Below are 18,802 nucleotides of genomic sequence, written 5' to 3'. Positions count from 1 at the left end.
AGCGCAGTCTATCACTTGAGTCACTTTCTATTCACTTTAAAGCATTGTTTAGCTGTCAGTCATTGGGAGCCGCGGCAGCAATTCAGCGGGGCTCAGAGTTGACCGAGACGCTGAATTAGCAACGATAAGTTACCGCGCGCATTTCCGAGAATGCTCTTGATTATCGAATACTAGGAAACACATACATCAACCCGCATTTGACTATTTCACTCAAGTCGGGCAAGGGCTTTGCATTCCTAAGGCGCTCGCTGAGTCAGGATGAGCGGCACAAAAAAGTCAGTGGATGAGATATGGAAGGAGCTGAACGCGCCCAAAAAGACCACGCAGCGCACCGGGGTCGCGGGCCTGGCCGTGGGCTTGGGCGGCCTGCCCGGCATCACCTCCATCGTGCGGACCCTGCCCTCCGCCTCTTCCATGCCTTCCACGGCGCCCGCAACAGCCTCCAGCACCTCGCACACAGCCCATGGCGCCGCGAGCGTCAGCGGGCCGCACCAGGCCGCGGCGGTGCCTACCGGCGACGCCGCGGCCTACCTGGCCACGCTGCAGCGCACCATCAACTGTCTTGCCGACCCAGATCGCGGCCTCCGCCGCACCGCCGCCTCCACCCTGCAAGACAAGCTGTTCAAAGGGGACGCCGCCACGCCCGCCGCCACGCCCGCGCAGCTGCGGGCGCTGCTGGCGGAGCCGCCGGCGCCGCTGCTGCGGCCGCTGGTGGCGATGATGAGTGACAGTGTGGAGCGGTGTCGCGCCGTGGCCCTCACCGTGCTGCTGGACGGCGGCAAAGCCATTGTGGATGCCGCTCAGGAGCAGGGGACTGCAGGAGCGGCTGCAGGCGGGGCCGTCGGGGCCGGCGGCGTGGAGGCTCTGGCTGCGGTGCTTGCGGACGTGGTGCCGGAGATGGCGCGGCGGTTCGGCGCACTGCCGGTGCAGGAGCCGGCGGAGGAGGTGAGCGGCGGGGGGAATGCTCTGCGATTACGGTCAGACATGGACGGTGCGTTGAGGAGGGTAGAAAGGCGGTGTATGTCGGAGAGACAGGGACTGCATGCTGTCGACTGAGGCCGCGGTCGCCAGCCCGAGGTCCGACAGCCCTCCTCAACCCTAGCGGTTTCACATTTCCAGCGCATGCCTCCTCCTATTGCTTCCCTTGACCCCCTCACTCCCCTCTCTTCCTCTCCCCCTCTCTCTATCCTCTCCCCCTCTCTCTCCTCTCCCCCTGTCCTCACCCCCACTCCTTCTCCCACTCTTCCTCCCTGCTCTCCCCCTCAGGTCCGGCTGCAGATCATCCAGCTGGCAGCGCTGCTGCTGGAGGCGGCGCCGCCGCCCGCCCTGACCCGCTTCGCGCCCGACCTGGCCGCGGTGCTGTGCCGCGGCCTGGAGGACGGCTTCCCGGACATCAAGAAGGTGGGGGGAGGGCGGGTTGTACGGGCGGAAGGGAGGCGGGGGATTGGGGGGTTGGGGGGTTGGGGCAGGAGGGGAGGCGAAAAGGGGTGGGTGGTGAGGAGTGGGTAGTGAGGAGTGGGTGGTGGGATGGGTCGAGGGATGGGGGATGGCGGGGTGGATGGCGGGGTGAGGGGCGGGATGGGGAGGGGCGAGGCGTGTGATGTGCGGCAGGAGGGGCCTAGCAGGAGGAGGGCCATCAGGAGGAGGGCCCCAGGGGGGTGCAGGAACGGCGCGTGCCACCGGGTACGGGGTGCTGGCGCCAGGACCTGTGTAAACACGTTCCTGTCGCTGCCGGGCCCTGCCGCCGCACAGGCCGCCTGCAGCTGCATCGAGTCGGCCTGCCGGCGCCTGCCCTTCAGCGAGGCGCTGGAGGCGGCGGCGGAGCGGCTGCTCACCAGCCTGGCACCCAACCTGCAGCACCAGCACAGCCGCGTGCGGCTGGCGGCCATACAGGTGGGAGGGCTCGGGTGCTGGCTGCTGGGTCACCGGGCTTGGCTGAATGTGTCTCTCGCTTTCGCACACATATACATAAGCACGCGTCCTTCGAGACTTTCATAAACCCAAACCCGCACACTCACACGAGCGTCTGGTTCTTTCCTTGTTCGCTCTAACCCACTCACACGCGCTGGCGCACACACGCGCACAGGCGCTGGACGCGCTGGTGGCTGCCGGCACGCCCATGTCGCTGGTGGAGGGCGCCGTGGTGCCGGCGCTGAGGCCGGTGGGGCACGACCGCGCGCAGCAGGTGCGGGAGGCCGCCTTCACAGCCCTGGCCCGGTGGATGGGGCACGACGCCCCGAGCACCTCGCCTGCAGCGGCAGCCGCAGCGGGCGAGGGAGACGGCGCAGGAGTGGGTGCGCAGGCGGCGCCGCGCGACGCGCGCGCCTACGTGCCGTCGCTGCTGCCGCTGCTGCTCATCGGTGTGAGTGACCCGCAGCCGGGCACTGCGGAGCTGGCGCTGAGGCTGGTGGAGGGAGTGGGGGCGGCCTGGGCGGCGGCCGAGGATGCCGCTTCCGCGTCGACGTCAGCCGAGGCGGGGGGCGCGGCGGCGGAGGAGCTGGCGTTGCGGGTGGCGGCGTGCAGCCTGGGGGCGCCGTACGGTGGCCGGCCGGGCGACGGCGCGCGGCGGATGGTGCGGGCGCTGCTGACGGAGCAGCTGCCGCCGCTGGTGAAGGGGCTGAGCGAGTGGACGGCGGGTCTGCGGGTGGCGGCGGCGCGCGGGCTGCACACCAGCCTGGTGCTGGCGGAGGACGGCGCGGCGGCGCACCTGAAGCAGCTGCTGCCGGCGCTGTGCAGGTGAGAAACGGGGTTGGTCTAATAATTTCAAGTAAGAAACGCGAAGATGCAGGGGGTGGAGGTGAGGATGGGGTAGCCGGGCATGCAAGCGGTTGGGTGGGGGGGCGGAAGCAGAGGCTGTGGATGGAGGGTGAAGAAGGGTGTCCGAGCGGGGCGGGCGTATGGGGGCAGCGGGCGTAGCGCCGGTGTTTACATGCTGTTGCAGTCACATACGGTAGTGCATGTGGCCCTAATATGTGTTGCTCCCTGTTGCTGTGTGTGTGTGCCACCGCCTGTGCCGCCTGCCCGCACAGCGCCATTGCGGACGAGGAGGTGGAGGTGGCCAGCCACGTCATGGCGTGTGTGCACGTGGTGGGTGTGGAGGGTTTTGGGGGGGGGGGTTGGGGGCTGGGGCTGGGGGGGGGCAGTGTCGTGCGTTGCAATGGGACGGCCATCATCAGGGTGTCGTTCCGTGGGCAGTGCTGCTATTGCCTCGGGCTTGCGGCGACTGTGGGTGCCACACCAAGCCACTCGCTCGCAGTGTGTTTGTGTGTTATAATTAACACGAGGTAGGGAACATGCAGCGTGTGTGTATGGATGTGTTCATTCGTGGGTTTGGTAGTGTGAAATGAACAGGAGAGAGTGGGCCAACACAGTGTGCGCGCTGCCGTGCAGGTGGGCGCGCACGTGAGCGCCGAGGACTGGCTGCCGCGCATGCTGGATGCCCTCTCCGCCACCACCTCCGCCGCCGCTGCGGCGTCAGGCATCACGCCCGTCGCAGACGCTGCCACCACCGGCGCCAGCACCACCACTGCAGGGCCCAGCACCGGCGGCATGTCCATCACGCAGCGCACGCAGACGTTGGTGGTCCTGTCCGGGCTGCTGCACGCGGCGGGCCGCGCGCGGCGGCGGCTGCCGCCGCCGCTGCTGGCACGGCTGGCGGCGGCGCTGGCGGAGGAGCCGATGTTGGCGGCGGCGGCGGAGCACGGCGCCGTACGGCAGCAGCTGCTGGCAGCTACCGTCAACACACTGTCCTGGGCGGGCGCCGCCGCCGGCGCCGCCGCTGACGTGGCGCTGCCGCTACACGTGGTGCTGCTGCAGCTGTACGGCAGCGAGCTGGCAGCGGCGGCGGCGGCGGTGCGGGCCGCGCCGGTGCCGTTCGTGGGCGGGCAGCGCGGCAGCGGCGCGGCGGCGGCGGCAGCCGCCGCCGCCGCAGTTGCGGCCAGCCCATCTGCAGTCGCTGCGTTGGGCGCGATGGGCACGCTGGCGGCGGCGTGCCGCGGCCGGGGCGGGACTGCCGGTAACGCAGACGCAGAAGCGGATGCCAGCTCTGGCGCAGCCGTTCCCTCCACCTCGGGAGCTGCGGAGCTGGTGGACTTGCACCGGGGGTGGATCCTATCCGCCCTCCTGGACGGCCCAGCCACCACCACAGCCGCCGCCACGGCGCCAGACGGCCTGACGGCTGCAGGCGCGCTGCTGCTGCTGCCGGGCTGGCGCGCGCGGCCCGGCGACGCGACGTGGATGTGTGTGCTGCGGGCGGCGCTGCACACGGCCTCGCCGGCGGCGGTGGCAGGTCTGGCGCCGGCGCTGGTGGCGGCGGTGGGGCCGCTGGTGGGCGACAAGGACCAGCCGGCGTCGCTGCGGCTGTCACTGCTGGTGCGCGGGGCTGCGGGGCGGACGCAATGAGGGGTTCCGCTATTTCTTAATGGGTGTGCTTGGGTTGCCGCGCTTACCCTACTACCCACGCCTACTACCCCAACATGTCGAATGACCGTACTGAGTAACCTGGTGAATGATGTGAAGGACCTTACTGGTGTTTACAAACTTACCATGGCGACGTGCACATCTTTGTTTTTGTAGGAGCTGTTGGATGGGCTACTGGAGGACGCGGAGCGGGGTCCCGCACTGGCGTCGGGGGCTGGCCTGGTGAGTGCACAGCCCCGCCTGCGCCATGCACCTGAACCGCCCACCCGGTGTCCAGGTCCGCAGCGCCCTCACTTGGCCGGTAGCGCCCGCATGCAGGCGCCGTCACGCAACCCTGACAGCCTCAATATGTTTGTCTCTTCTCGTCCTTGCCACCTGCCATTCAAACCCCGATCCCCGTTCCTCACCGGCACTGGCCACCTCGGCCTCTCCCACTCCCAGGCGCTGATCACGGACGCACTTATGCCGCCGCTGGTGTGGCACGCCGGCAAGACCGCCGCCGCCGTGCGCTACGCCGCCGTCACAGCGCTCGCCACACTGCTCGGCCGCCGCCTGCCCGACCCGCAGCACGTGCTGCTCGCGGTGGAGCCGCCGGGCTCGGTGGCGGCGCTGCCGCCGGTGGCGCAGGCGGGCGCGGCGACGGCGGCGGCGGCGCCTCAGGGCCTGCTGCCGCTGCTGACGGCGTCGCTGGATGAGGACTGGTACACGGACCTGAGGCTGGCGGCGTGCTACGTGGCGGAGCAGCTGCTGGAGGTGGGCGTCTGGTCTGGGGGCTTTGGTCTGGGAGTTGTGGTCTGGGAGGTGGTCTGGGAGTTGTTGGTCTGGGCGATGGTCTGGGCGGACAGGCAGGGTGCGCTGTCATGGGCGGTGGGCAAGGCGCCTAGACCACTGTCGCGCCCTGAGCTCGCCTAGGCATTCCAGCCCGGAATCGCCGCAGCCGGCAAGGACCCTCTTCAATCCGCTAACACCCTCGGGTTGCTAACAACCGCCACACCTGTGTCATGCATTGACAGCCCCCGCACACGCCACGCCACGCCGCAGGTGGCCGGCCCCGCGCTGTCGGACGCCTCCCGCCGCGCGCTGTACCCGGAGCTGCACAAGCGCCTGGACGACGCACACAACAGCGTGCGGGTGGCGGCGTGCGGCGCGCTGCGGGCCTTCGTGCGGGCGGCGGGCCCCGCGTACTGCGACACCAACAGGTGAGAGGGAGATGAAGTGGGGAGGGAGGAGAGATGGGGGAGAGAGGAGGGAGGGAAAGGAGCTACACCGCGGATGACAATGTGCGCGTGGTCCGGTGATGCGTAGATGAAATGGCTGGGAGTATTTCTTGTTTAACCCTGCACCCAGAACCCGGAAACTGTTCAGCTTCTTGGTCGACCGCAAGTCCTGGTGTCTCCCTCGCTTTTGCAAACCCTCGCCGCCTTTTTCACCCACTCCTACTCCCCGACTCCCCGACTCTTCAACTTCTCAAACCTCAACTCCCTCCACACCTCTCCGCTACCATCCGTTACTCCCCCGCAGCGGCTACCTGGTGGCTGGCGTCATCATTCACATGGACGACTCTGACCCCGCAGTGCAGGTGAGCGAGCTAGCGAGGCCGCCTCTGTCGGGCCGGCTATGGGCAGGGCCCCGGCTTGGGGCAGGGCCCCGGCTTGGGGTGGGGTGGGGGTTGGAGGGCTGGGCGCCCTACCGCAGGGCTTGGCTCGCCGTGCTGGCCTCACCGCGAGGCCACGACAGTCCCGGTTGCCTGGCTGGGACGCGCTAGTTCAACGGGTACCCTGCGCTGATGGGCCCCCTCGAACGCGCTGTCTCGTGCACCGCCCCGCAGGAGGCGGCGTGTTCGGTGCTACTGGAGGCGGCGGCTATGAAGCCGGGCGTGACGGGGGCCGAGGTGCGCAAGGTGCGCGACCGCTTCCGCTCCAAGCACTACTGCGACCGAGTGCTGGCGGCGTGCGGCGACAAGCAGCAGCAGTAGCGGCAGTAGCAGTAGCGGCGGAAGTATTGGCTTGCCAGCAGTAGCAGCAGCAGAGGGGCGTGGAAGAGGCGGCAGCGACACGACTGTGTGGGGATTCAACGTGTCACAGTGCGTGACTTTTTATGTATACTGAAGGAAGAAGGGGAAAGGGCGAGCGCATTACGAGTGATACTCTTATTGCCATTTCGGCCCTTCGGTGCCGGGGCCGAGCCTGTGAGTCCCGCAGTATGCGGACGTCAAAGAGATGCATGTGGAGTGTCCACGTGGCACTGACCCCCGCTTCCACGCAACCCGTGGCAAGCTGACAAGCGGGAATAATGTGAAAGAGCTCACCTGCTCGTGATGGAACATGGCAAGGGGCAGGAAAGCGTAGTCCCGATGTGTGTGGCTCCCACCCGTGCCCACATAAATGCGTAGCAAGAAGGGACAAGGCATTGGTGCGTCGTTCGCGCGCTGTTACTGTACCGACGGTAGCTGGCAGGTTGTGTCGATGTTTTGCTGACGCGCACCTGCTGGGAGATCCCTCCCTCATGCGTCCCCCTTGCTGACTTGACTCTCGCTCTGATACGGTATAGGCCAGGGTGCTGGGGCCTCGATGTGGAATGCCCCGTGGCGGGGGGTCAGCATCGTCCACGTAGCGGAAGGGTTTGCAGGCTATGCAGAAGACGACACGCACGTGATGCTGCACAGCTGGAGTGCTGACTAAGATGCAGTACTCTCCAAGTGCCAGAGGGTAGGGACGTGGCCCGCGGACACACGTAACACTCTTCCGAGAAGGCCCGAGCCACCCGCTTTGCACCACCGCCCGCCTGCACCTCCCCCCAAGACGCCGGCCTACCCCAACCTGCCTACCCAGTGTGAGGAGCCAACGAGCCAGCCGATGCAGCGCCGGCTTCAACACAGCCACACACGCACATGCACCTGGTGACCAGATGTTTGGCCCTTTCCCTCCCCAGCTCCCCTTCTGCCTCCTGACATCGCCATGCGCTCGCTAGTAGTCACCCGCGCGCTACTCCAGCAGGCCTGCATGCCCTTCTCATAACCAACGAAATCTACCCGCCGTCTGTCCCTGCGGAGCTGGACGCCTGTCTTAAGAGCCCCGCTAGCTTGGCCTTGCCACCCTTGCCCAGAAGCGCCCCCAGCTTGGCGGACGCAGCGGGGGCGGCGGCAGCAGGAGCGGCGGCAGCAGGGCTGGCTGCGGGAGCAGCAGCAGCGGCGGTACCGGTGCTGGCCGCGGTTGTGGCCGCGGACAGGGCGGGCGCTACTGGTGGCGGCGTCCGAGCTCCTGCCGCAGCGGCCGCCGTGGCTGCTGCCCTTACTGCTGCTAACGCTGAATCTGGTGCCGGTGCCGGTGCCAGTGCCTGTGCCGGGCCGGGCAGTCTGGACGGCTCACCCGCCGCCGCCGCTGAGTGTGCCCGCGCCGAGGCAGCAGGCGCCTGACCCGCCTTTGACCATGCGTTGGCGGGCGCTGACAGCTGTGGGCGTGGCGCGCCCACATCCGAATCCGCCGCCGCCGCCGCCATCGCTGCCTCAAAGCGGCCCCTCACGCCCCGCCCGCCCGCCTCCAATGACGTGACCATGCCGCCGCCGCCATGCGTGCCGCCACCCGCCCCCTCGCCCTCCTCGCCCTCGCTCTCGTCGCCGCCCCACCACGCCCCGCCGCCCGCATGCCGTGCACCGGCCGCCAGCCTTGCCAGCCCCGCGGCCTGCGCGCCGCCGTGCCCTGCTACTGCCAACAGCCCCTGCCCGTCCCCCTCCTCTTCCCCTTCATCGCTGCTGCTCGCCTCCTCAGCCAGCCTCGCCAGCTCAGCCTCTAGGCTGGCACTGTCCAGCAGCCGAGCTGCCGCGCCGCCGCCTGCCGCCGCCCGCCGCTGCTGCCGCTGCAGCCGCTGCTGCCGCAGCTGCAGCTCCTCCATGTCCGCAGCGGCTGGCGCCGCCTTGCCGCCGCGCCCGAACGCCGCTCCCAAGCCCGACAAGCCGCCGCCGCCGCCGCCGCCGCCGTCACGCGCCGCCTGGCGGCTGCGCTCACTGACCTCGCGCACGCGCTGGATCCAGGTGGCCATGTCCACGGGGTAGATGACGAAATCCGGATCCGAGGCCAGCTCCTGCACGTGCCGGTCGTTGGACACCACCATCACCTGCGATACGGGGTACGGCAGTGCGGCCAGCGAGGGGCGGTGAGGGGTGACGGTAGCGGGAAGGGCAAGGCATACCATGATACCGCACACAGGACACGCAGAGGGCCCTGTTGGGTCAGCGAGCTGCCCTGGAGCCCGGTGCAGCAGAGAACAGTACGGCAGTAATTACTTTCGTCAGCTGTGCCGTACTGCCGCCGTACTCACGTCGCTGGCGCCCAGCCTCTTCCACTCCGCCGCCGCCCGGCCGATGTAGGTGTCTGCCTCGCTGCGGGCGGAGAACACCGCCCGCGCGCGGTCGCCCAGCTGTCCGTGCGTGCGTGTGTGTGTCAGAGAGAACAAGAGGAAGGGGTTGGCAGCGTGCGTGTAGGATGTGCAAGCAGTGTGTGTGTATGTATGTGTGTGTGTGTGTGTGTGTGTGTGTGTGTGTGTGTGTGTGTGTGTGTGTGTGTGTGTGTGTGTGTGTGTTTGAGAGCACAGGAAGGAAACGCGCATGATTGTATGCATGGGTGTGTATGAGGGGTCGAAGTTGGGCGTGAGGTGGTCGTCGTAGTGTGTATGTGTGTTGATGTGTGTGTGTGTGTGTGTGTGTACTTCTTAGCCCCACCTCGATGTAGCGGTTATCCCGGGCATGGCTGGAGCCCATGGCGTCGTACACCACATACACCCTGTGTGAGGGTGCGAAAGGGAAGAGACACGCACGATTGTGTACGGCGGTGTGGTGGCGTGCCGGTGTGGTCGCGTGCCGATGTGGCGGTGGGAGCGAGGAGCGAGGCATGTGCATTGAGGAGTGGGGAGTGGGCAACCGGGTGCACACACGGCAGTAAACACGGCCCCCCCCACACACGTACACATACAGACGGGCTCTGTGAACCCAGTGACACTCACGTGAATCCAGTGGCGGCGCCGTACTCGGCACACATGCGGTTGAGCGCGTCACGTGCGGCCTGGCGGGGGTACCGTATTAGGTTGTGGCGGGTTGGGTGGTGGCTGAGTGACGGCAGTTGGTGGTTGGTAGGTGGCTCCCTTGGCGGCTCAGTCCATGTACCGCGCATGTGCACGGAGGCAACTCTACACTTCCGCCTTGGTGCAACCCGCTCCACGCCCCTTATCCCGCCCCTGATTCCGACCCCTCCTGGCGCCCTGTTCCCCACAACACGCCCGCTTGCCCACTCCCACCCACCCGGCCGCCCGCAGACCACCGACCCCATGCCAGCCCCGGCGGCACCGACACCAGAGGCACTCCAGAGGGACGCACACTTTATCACATTGGCTTTTTGAGTTTTGGGTTGAGCCCCAGGAGTGCAGCCCCTTGGAGTGGCATGGGTGCAGCCCACTACAGGGAGAGCCACCTTCCATGCATCGACCATGTTGCATCGAACATGTTAACGCGGCCAATCGCTTTTAACTGTCCCTGTACCGTCCGACTATACCCTCCGGAATGATACTTCCCCTCCACAACCCTGCAAACTCCGAAGTTCCTTCGCCCTCTCACCTCCATGCCGCCACCGCCGCCGCCGCCGCCGCCACCCGCCGCCACGCCGCCCACCAGCGCCTTCAGCTCGGCTGTGGCCAGGATGGTGTTGTAGCCGTCCACCAGCACCACCGGCGGCTGCTGGCGGAGGCCGCCAGACAAGTACCTGCAGGACGAGCGCGACAGGGTTGAAGAGTGCGCGTGGTAGCGAGCAGCTGCGCGTGTTTCGCTGAGACGCAAACTCAATGCCGCAGTCTCGCGCGTTTCAATCTGGCCGCCGTGACAAACACGGGAAAGGCCGTTATCCTTCTAGAATATGGCTTGTTTGCAGAGTGCTGGGGGGCCGCTCTGTCACGCACTGTCGGGAACGGCACACCACGCTGCCCCCGCACCTGTTCCGCCCCGACTTGCGTAGCGCGTCCAACTCAGCCTGCACGTTCGGGCAAGCAGCGCGAGCTGAAGACACACTGCCAAACCATATGGCAATGCCGCACTGGAGCGCCCTTGCGCAAGAAGGAACGACCAGCCAAACAGCGGCCTTGTAAAGCAACCACGGCGCTCGCGAGCTGCCGCGCCTGCGTTCGAACCATGTTCAGGCACCCCCCACCAGGCCAGACCATCTTGCGTTCTGAGAGCCTTGCAAGCCGCCTGCCAGAGGCCGCAGCCACCACTGCGGTCCTACAAATCCGGCCACCCCCACCACCACCACATCCCCCCGTGCCAGATCCCCAAGCCAACCGCCCACAGCCACCTCGCCTCCGGCCACCCCACCTTCTCTGCTGCGGCCTGCTGTCGCCGCTCCTCATCCGACTTCTTGCGGCGGCGGTAGGACGAGCGCTTCAGCGGCCCGGCGGGCTTCTGTGTCCAGTCATGAGATGGGCGCGGGGAGGGGAGGGAATGCGAGGTAAGGGCAGTGGGAACAACCGAACAAGGTTAGGGGTTCCGGGCATGACTACCGTAGGTTGGGGGAGGGGAGGGGGGCGTGGAAAGCGGGGTGCACCATGCGGTCCTGCGCAGTGGCATTGCGCCCCGCGCGCCTTAGCTTCGCACGCGTGCTGGATTCGTGTCGATCCCATAATCACCGGCATCCCCACAACCACCATCCTTGCCCTCCCGCTGTTGTGCCCAGCTGAGTCCCGCCGAGCAGCAATAAACAACAGCACGTCCGCACCTTTTTGGCGGCCGCGGGGTCGGCCGCCGTCAGGATGATCGGCTCCCCGCCACTGCCGGGAGGCTGGCCCGGCGAGCCGGCCGCACCGCCCTGGGCTTGGGCATAGGGAGGGGGAGAGGATTGCGCAACCCGGTGGGGCACAACAACGCGCACATACACACACGCTGGTACGGCGGCCCAGGTGACACGTGGCGAGAGCCTGTTCCTAGGCCGTTCCCACGAAGTTTGCGGCCTTTTGAGCCACAGCATGTTTTGCCCTACCAGAGGCCGTGGAAATGGCAGCGGGCAAAAGCGACCAAGGCATTAAGAGTGAGAGCGCTCCCATGCTTCCCACCTTGCCATCACCGCGTCGGTTGACCGCGCCGGCGGCAAGGAGCGCGGCGCGACCCATGCGCCACTGCGGTAGCGCCAATGAGGGGCGGACCGGCAGCAGCATGAGCTGCAGCTGCCAACCTCCATAACTGGGGGGAGCGCGGCGGCATGAAGGGCGGGCTGCCGTGTCGCGCGGCGCCATGGCGGCAAGGCGCGTTGTTGAGGTGTGCCGCCTCGTGAGCAGCTCAGCGACACCCAGGCGCCGCGCTCATTGGTAGCTGGTGCGCTTCCAGTCTATGAAGGATCGCAATACTACTTTATAGTGTTTGGGTTAAGGACGAGTAACAAGCACGCTAAATCGATTTGCGCGCGGGATGTCCGCTCGCTGCTAGGTTGGGCTTCAGCCAGTACATATCATACAGTGCATTGTTTGTTATGGCAGGCTTGGCGCTGCAGTTGAAGCTGCATGGGCGAAGGAGTGTTGCACCATGCGGTGGTCAGCAAAGGGCTAGGTGCCCACCGAACCCGTGTACGCTACAACTAATGAAATTGAGCTTTTGTCTAGATTGGTCATAGATGTACTCCGCTTGACGGCGCGACTCTTCTGCTTCCGTCCAGAAATTGTTGAACGGTTCACTGCGAGAGCCCGACCCAATTTGACAGCAACGTACAATTACACCAATACATAGCTATAAACAACACTTGTCTCAGTTTACAGCTGACCCGCCGCCGCGTGGCTTGCATTTGCGTCCTCGGTGTGCCTTCCGAACGTGCGATGGCCACAAAACAGCCGATACTCGGCACCAAGCTCAATAGAGCTTCGGTCCAGGCGCTGGCATGCTGTGGCCCTGCTCGACCCCTCGCCTGGCTGCGTGGTTCCGGCCGCGTCTCCGACACAGCTGCGCTGGGCTCCGCGGCGGCCGGGCAGGCGCATCAGCCGTCTCGCAGGACGTGCGTGAAGGTCGCAGCGGGACGCCAAGGTGAGCGGGGGCGGGTGGGCCGGGGGGTCGGGGCAGCGGCGTGGAGTGGCTCCAGCGGCAGGGGCAGGGGCAGCTGGTCAAGCACGGCTTGGCGCACCCACACATGGCACACGGTTGACATGGGAGTTTTGTGCCATGTCCCAAATGAAATGGGGGAGGCCAAACCTCGGGTGGGTGGTGCTCTAGCTTGTCCCCGCCCCCGCCGCCTCATGTTGCGAGGGAATGAATCGTTTGTGCTACGCTGTTGTTGGGCCCCCAACCCACAGAGGCGCCGCCCGACCCGGCGCCGAAGCGCATTGCGGTGAAGCCGGACGCAGGTAGGACGCGAGAGGGGTCAGGGTTGGGCGGGGATTTGGAGAGGTGGAGAAAGTATGGCACATGACTCATCTCACATGGCACGCACCTCTGCATGGAACCCCGTGCGCTCTAGTATTACGGTATTCTTGCTCCAGCCAGAGCACTGCCGCGCACTGCGCACACTCGATTCCCTCGCGTCCCGCCGCGCTCCCTTCCCGTTCGTCCCCCTCTCGCTCGTTTCTTCCTCGCGTCTCTTCTTCCTTCCCCGACCCTGGAACCGCTTGCACACATGCATGTATCTGTGTATGTATGCAACTTGTGCAGCCTCGGTGGTGCCCGAGGCGCACAAGGTGTTCGACGAGATCGTCATCAACGTCAAGAGCGGCGCGGGCGGCAATGGCGAGGTGGTGCCTGCGGGCCGCGGCCGCTACGTGCCCAACCACAAGTACAAGCCGGGTGAGCGGTGGCGGTGGCGGTGGGCGGGGAGGTGGAGGCGGGGAGGTGGATGGGGAAGGGGGGGTGGAAAAGGGTGGATTGTGGTGGGGCACTGGGTGATGGCGACGGGACGGGGGGCGTGGAGGTCGGCAGGTTATGGGGTTGTGGTGTCTGTCTCTCACGCTCGCTGCCTCGCCGCCACAGCCCCCACCACCCGCTCCCCCCCCCCCGCTGCCCCCCATCACCTCGCAGGCGGCAACCAGTCCAAGACCATCTGGCTGCCGGCCTCGGAGCCGGGCGACGGCGCAGACGGCGGAGACGTGGTGCTGGTGAGGCGGGACCTGGGGGGTGGTGGGGGAGGTGTGGGTGAGGCGGGCTCTGGGGGGGGGGTGCTGGTCAGGCGGGCCCTGGGGTGGGGGGTGGGGGTGTAGGGGTGGGGGTGGTACTGGTGAGGCGGGCCCTGGGTGGGGGGTGGGGGTGGTGCTGGGTGTTAACTCTGAACCAATCCCATAAAGGAAACGGAAGCACTGCAAGGAAAAGCTGCAGCCGCATACCTGGGGTGGGTGGGGCGGGGCCGGGGTTGCCGTGGGGGGGGGAGAGGGCCCTTGGGGGCAGGGCCCGTGTGTGTGGGGGGGGGGGGCAGGCACGGGGCCCAGGGGGATTGCCCGCGGGCCTTGGGAGCGGGTGGCCTATGATGTAGGGGGTTGATGTTGTTGTCGGGCCTCGTACATGCACTTTTGTGTGGAGAGGTGATGCCCGGAGGAAGCCGCTCACGATGCCTTGCCTTGCCTTGCCTTGCCGCCACAGGTGTGTGACCCGGGCGTGGACTCGCTGCTGCACCTGCACGCCGGCGGCAACACCGGCGGCAAGCGGGCGGCGGGCGGCGCCAAGGGCGATGCCGGGCGGCCCACCTTTGCGGCGCGGGACGGCTCAAACGCCAACCCCAACACAGGCAGCGGCGGGCCCAAGCGCAATGCCGAGGTGCGGGCAGCGCGCGCGCGCGCGCGTGTGTGTGTGTGTGTGTGTGTAAGTGTGTGTGTAAGTGTGGCATCGGGGTGCGGGCGGGCATTGGGCATATGGCGGGCGCATGGGGACAGGGGGGGCGGCAGGGGAGGCTGCACGGACGGCGGAGGGGCATGCCAGGAGTGGAGCATGGGGTCAGCGGGGCCAAGCAGGCGCGTGGCGTGGCTGGCGGCGGCGTGCCTGGACGGCTGACTCGCACGGCTTGCTCGCACAACAGCTCGTGAACCCGCACGTGACTACGCACAGTGCAGGAGTGCATGTGACGCTTGTTGTGAAAGTGGACACGTGTGTGCGCATGTGGACGCCGTGCAGATCAAGAAGGCCAAGACGCCGGCGCTGGAGATCCCGGTGCCGCCGGGCACGGTGGTGAAGCGCAAGGGCACGGGGGCGCTGATGGGAGAGCTCATGCAGCCGGGTGCGTGTGTCACGTGTGTGTATGTTGGATGGGGGTGGGCAGGTAGGGGCCGAAGGCGGGGCCGGGGGGTGGGTAGCCATTCATGCGAACGGTGTGTATCAAAGATGGGTGGTTGGAGTCGGGGGCTGGGGTGGGGTGCCCAAAGCCACCGAGGAGAGGGGAGGCATGGAGGACCGAACCCATGAGGCCACGGTGGCGGTGGTGGTGCGGGGGGGGGGGGGTCGGGGGAGGAGAGGTGGGCCGCAGGCAGCAGTGCGTAGGCAGTGCTCGAGGGGGGGTTGTGGGCTCGCCGACCGAGCGCCGTGCAAGGCAGATGATGGACGCCGCCACCTCCCCGGGGTGGGCTCCCTTGTCGCCCATGAGGCCATGACCACACGGTCGGGCACACACCTACCCCACAATCAACTGCCCACAACCAACTGCCCCAACCAACTGCCCACAACCAACTGCCCCAACCAAATGCCGACAACCGCACGCGCAGGTCAGCGGCTGGTGGTGGCCCGGGGCGGCGCGGGCGGGCACGGCGTGATGGCGCCCTCGCGGGAGCAGAACCGCGCGCGCGTCAGCCGGGCGGAACGGGAGGCGCGGGTGAGAGGGTGGGGGGATGGGGTGGGGCGGGAGGACGTGGCTTTTGAGGCTGCGGACGGGGCTGGGGCCAAACAAAGCAGGCCCACACACACACACACCGCACCCCCACACATCCTCACCCTCACCCTCTCGCCCCCTGAACACCCACCCATGCCCACCCGCACCCCCACAGAACAAGGGTGTGGAGGTTGTGGAGGTGGACGACAGCGGCTGGCGCGAGGACGTCAAGGGCCAGCCGGGGCAGCAGCTGGGGCTGACGCTACTGCTGCGGGTGGTGGCGGACGTGGGGCTGGTGGGCTTCCCCAACGCCGGCAAGAGCTCGCTGCTCAAGGTGGGGCGGGTGATGGGGTGAGAAGTCAGGGGGCTCCGGCACACGTGGGACAGGCTGTCTTATGTGCTTGCATGCGGAAAGCCCCCTGTGCGCCTCGCCGCCGCCCAAGCAGTTCGGCACGCGCCATGCTCATGGTACCTACTGAACCCCTGACCCTTACATGCTGAGGCAAGTTGCGCGCTCCAATGCTCCTGCCGCCGAGCCTGACCCCACCCCATCCCTTCCACTCGCCCCTCCAATGCTCCCCTGCCCGCTCCTCCCCCACCGCAGAGCCTGACGCGCGCCTCGCCCACCATCGCGCCCTACCCCTTCACCACGCTCATGCCCAACCTGGGCGTCCTCAGCGCCGGCGGCGGCGCCAGCAAAGCCGTGCTGGCAGACCTGCCCGGTCTCATCGAGGGTGAGCGAGAGAGCGAGCGCGAGAGAGAGAAAGAGAGCTGTGAGGCATAGCTGGATGGGTTGGTGGGTAGATAGATGGGCGGATAGGCGGAGAGGTGGACGGCGTACGTAGCGCGTGCTATGTGACACGTGACACGGGATGATTTGGGATTGTGCCAGGCATGCTGGGGCTTGATGCCCTACATGTGTGCCTCCGAACCCAAGAGGCTCTGCATCCGCCCGAATGGCGGCTGCCCCCAGCACACTCACAAGCGCCATCTGGCCAAGCACCCACCCAATGCGCCCCCCCCCCTGCTGTCTACCTCGCTACACTCCTCTGTACCAATACTTGCAACCCCCCCCACCCACCCACCTGCCCTGTCACCCCCGCCCCCACCCCCCACCTGCAGGCGCGCACAAGGGCCGCGGTCTGGGCCGCAACTTCCTGCGCCACCTGCGGCGCACCAGCGCCCTGCTACACGTGGTGGACGCCTCGGCGCCCGACCCCGTCACCGACTACTACGCAGGTGAATTGGGGCGGGCCGCAGGCGGCGGGGGTGCTGTGATGCGGCCACACACACGCAGGCACACATTCACACACATACATACACATAAGGTTCTTTAGAGTGTGCTCTCTAACAAACCGATGCCCTCCTTATGCTTCGCTCAGCGTCCCTGCACCTGCACACACACCCACACCTCGGTGTCGACGCCATCTCCTGCTGCCAATCTACCACACGTGTCCACACGTACTCGCCGCACCCGTCTGCTCGCGCTTCAGCCCCCCCCCTTCTCCCTCCCCTCCTCTCCCCGTCGGCACTTTTAACATGTTCATCAACTCACTCCATATCCATGCTCCGCTCGGCTTAGTTGATTCTGGTTTAGTTTGGGCTGGTATTTACAACCCTCCCCCAACTTCACTTCTCCTTAATCAATCATGGCCGGCTTGGTTTGGTTTAGTTTGGGCTGGTACTTGCAACCCTCCCCTTCCCCCGCCCCCCCCCCCCCAGTCCGTGAGGAGCTGCGCATGTACAACCCTGACTACTGCGCGCGGCCGCACGTGGTGGCGCTCAACAAGATGGACCTGCTGCAGGCAGCGGCGGCGGCCACGGCAGCGGCGGCGGCGGACAGTGGGGCGGCGGCGGAGGCGGCGGAGGAGGCGGTGGTGGCGCGGATGAAGGAGCTGGTGAGCGAGGGGGCATGGGTGGAAGGGGTGGCGATGCTACTTTTGCTCGGACTATGCCTCTCGCAGTCTCGCTGCTGCTGCCGCTCGCCGCCGCTGCTGCTGCTGACGCGTGGTCTTGTGTGCCCCTGTGTCCGTGCGCGTGTGTGCGAGTGCAGGTGGCGGCAATCCGCGGCGCGGCGCAGGCTCAGGCGGCGGAGCACGCGGAGCACGCCTACGAGGGCCCCACGCCCGTCGGCCCGCTGTCCATCGTGCCCTGCTGCGCCGCCACAGGTGACTGGGAAACTGGGAGAATTGGGCAGGGGCAGAGAGAGGGGCCGGCGCGCTCCGGCTGCTGCTTGGGTTGCGCACCAGCACGCCTGGACGTATCACCAGTCCGAAGGCCTGCGATCATAAAGGCCTGCAATCAGCCAATACTTACACGCCGTCCCTACGCTGCAATCACCACCACGCTGTCGCCACGCCCGCAGGCGAGGGGCTGAAGGAGCTGGCGGCGGCGCTGCAGCGGGCGCTGGGTGCGGCGCGCGTGGCGGAGCCCGACGTCCTCCGCTCCGCACCCGACACGCTGGCGGAGGCTCGTGGCGGCGCCGCCGAGGCCGCGGTGGAGGTGGCGGTGGAGGCGGCACCCCTGGCGGCGTCAACGGCCCGCCAGCCCGCGTCGGGTGAGCGGCAGCCGGTGGCGAGCACGAGCGGCCGCGGCGCTGCTGCTGCGGGGGTGGCGGTGGCGGGCGCAGTGGGCGCGGGCGTGGCGATGGCGGCGGCCGGCCGGCGGCAGGCGGCGCCGCTGGGCGCGCCGCCGCCGGCACCTGCGGGCTGGGACGACGGCGGTGGCTGGGGTGCTGATGCCGGCGACGCGGCGGCGGAACTGTCGGCTGAGGAGCTGGCGGCGTTCAATGAGCGGTGTCGGTCCCTGGGCCTCATTGATGATAAGGTGCGCGCGACTGAGTCGTGGGCTGAGGACATGGCTTCCTTTGAGGACATGTGCATGCGTAGCAGATCCGGCCTTTGATGTCGTCGACCTACTCCATTTGCGAATGGTAATCCGTGTGCATTCATGCTTCTCCCCATACATGCGAGCACCTGCTCCAAACCCTACACAAGCCTGTGCACACCCGTTCCTAACGCTCCAGGGTGACTTCACGGGCGTACGGCTGCCTGATGATGAGGAGGAGGCGGTGGCGGGCGCCGCCGCCGCGGCCTTTGCGGAAGACGGCTCAGTGAGTGGCCCGGGCTGTGTGTGATCAGTGTCCTGATGGCTGGCCGACGACTGCTATCGTACAGAGCGCGATTGAGGTGGTGCAGACTGCGCCTCAGGCTCCACATTAGGACAGGCCCTCCCAAACGCACAACTGAACAAAACGGCCGGCTGTCGCTAACGCATTTGCAACGCACATGGAATACGAACATGAACACGTGCGCATCCCGTAAAGTGACCTTGCCTAAGTCCCACCGCGCCGCGCCTCACCCGCCCGCCCTCCCGCCATAGGACGCGGCCTCCCCCTGGCTGGACGCGCCGGGGGTGTCCCGCTCCGGCGCCGGCAGCGGCGTGGGCGACACCGGGGACGCGGCGGACGGCGACGGCGGCGGTGCGCCCGACTGGCTGGCGGAGCTGGAGGGGCTGGACGAGGAGGCCATGGTGGGTAGAGGTGGGGGAGGTGGGGGAGGTGGGGGAGGTGGGGTGGGGGA

General features: G+C 67.3%; 3 protein-coding genes across 3 annotated transcripts in view; 2 read left to right on the top strand and 1 right to left on the bottom strand.

The window, feature by feature from the left end:
- The first annotated feature begins 57 nt into the window (after nt 1–57).
- Nucleotides 58–7,163, top strand: CHLRE_09g395500v5 (uncharacterized protein). The gene is made up of 11 exons (XM_043065759.1): nt 58–945; nt 1,267–1,401; nt 1,753–1,893; nt 2,087–2,736; nt 3,030–3,087; nt 3,391–4,371; nt 4,576–4,641; nt 4,861–5,172; nt 5,461–5,618; nt 5,941–5,998; nt 6,248–7,163. Exons 1-11 carry the CDS (start codon nt 259–261, stop codon nt 6,392–6,394), a joined length of 3,393 nt encoding a protein of 1,130 aa, XP_042920912.1. The 5' UTR covers nt 58–258; the 3' UTR covers nt 6,395–7,163.
- A 2-nt stretch (nt 7,164–7,165) lies between these two features.
- On the bottom strand, nt 7,166–11,897 carry CHLRE_09g395550v5 (uncharacterized protein). Its single transcript, XM_043065764.1, has 9 exons — nt 11,509–11,897; nt 11,175–11,264; nt 10,775–10,861; nt 10,396–10,433; nt 10,025–10,169; nt 9,418–9,476; nt 9,137–9,197; nt 8,737–8,835; nt 7,166–8,532 (listed from the first exon to the last, which is right to left on the bottom strand). The coding sequence occupies exons 1-9, from the start codon at nt 11,686–11,688 to the stop codon at nt 7,447–7,449; spliced, it is 1,845 nt and encodes a 614-aa protein (XP_042920911.1). The 5' UTR covers nt 11,689–11,897; the 3' UTR covers nt 7,166–7,446.
- Nucleotides 11,898–12,067: 170 nt separating this feature from the next.
- The window catches only part of CHLRE_09g395600v5 (uncharacterized protein), an 8,876-nt gene continuing 2,141 nt past the window's right edge, over nt 12,068–18,802 (top strand). The window contains exons 1-15 of the mRNA XM_043065766.1: nt 12,068–12,466; nt 12,733–12,783; nt 13,088–13,219; nt 13,451–13,527; nt 14,006–14,179; nt 14,534–14,636; nt 15,118–15,224; nt 15,397–15,555; nt 15,826–15,955; nt 16,344–16,460; nt 16,944–17,119; nt 17,275–17,389; nt 17,587–18,047; nt 18,247–18,333; nt 18,603–18,752. Coding sequence (XP_042920910.1) covers nt 12,262–12,466; nt 12,733–12,783; nt 13,088–13,219; nt 13,451–13,527; nt 14,006–14,179; nt 14,534–14,636; nt 15,118–15,224; nt 15,397–15,555; nt 15,826–15,955; nt 16,344–16,460; nt 16,944–17,119; nt 17,275–17,389; nt 17,587–18,047; nt 18,247–18,333; nt 18,603–18,752 — 2,244 coding nt within the window. The 5' untranslated portion in view covers nt 12,068–12,261. The remainder of the gene's footprint in view (nt 12,467–12,732; nt 12,784–13,087; nt 13,220–13,450; nt 13,528–14,005; nt 14,180–14,533; nt 14,637–15,117; nt 15,225–15,396; nt 15,556–15,825; nt 15,956–16,343; nt 16,461–16,943; nt 17,120–17,274; nt 17,390–17,586; nt 18,048–18,246; nt 18,334–18,602; nt 18,753–18,802) is intronic.

The sequence above is a fragment of the Chlamydomonas reinhardtii genome, chromosome 9 (genome assembly GCF_000002595.2).
Source record: "Chlamydomonas reinhardtii strain CC-503 cw92 mt+ chromosome 9, whole genome shotgun sequence".
NCBI lineage: Eukaryota > Viridiplantae > Chlorophyta > Chlorophyceae > Chlamydomonadales > Chlamydomonadaceae > Chlamydomonas > Chlamydomonas reinhardtii.
Note: the sequence above shows the minus strand (reverse complement) of the source record. Positions and strands in the feature narration are given on the sequence as shown.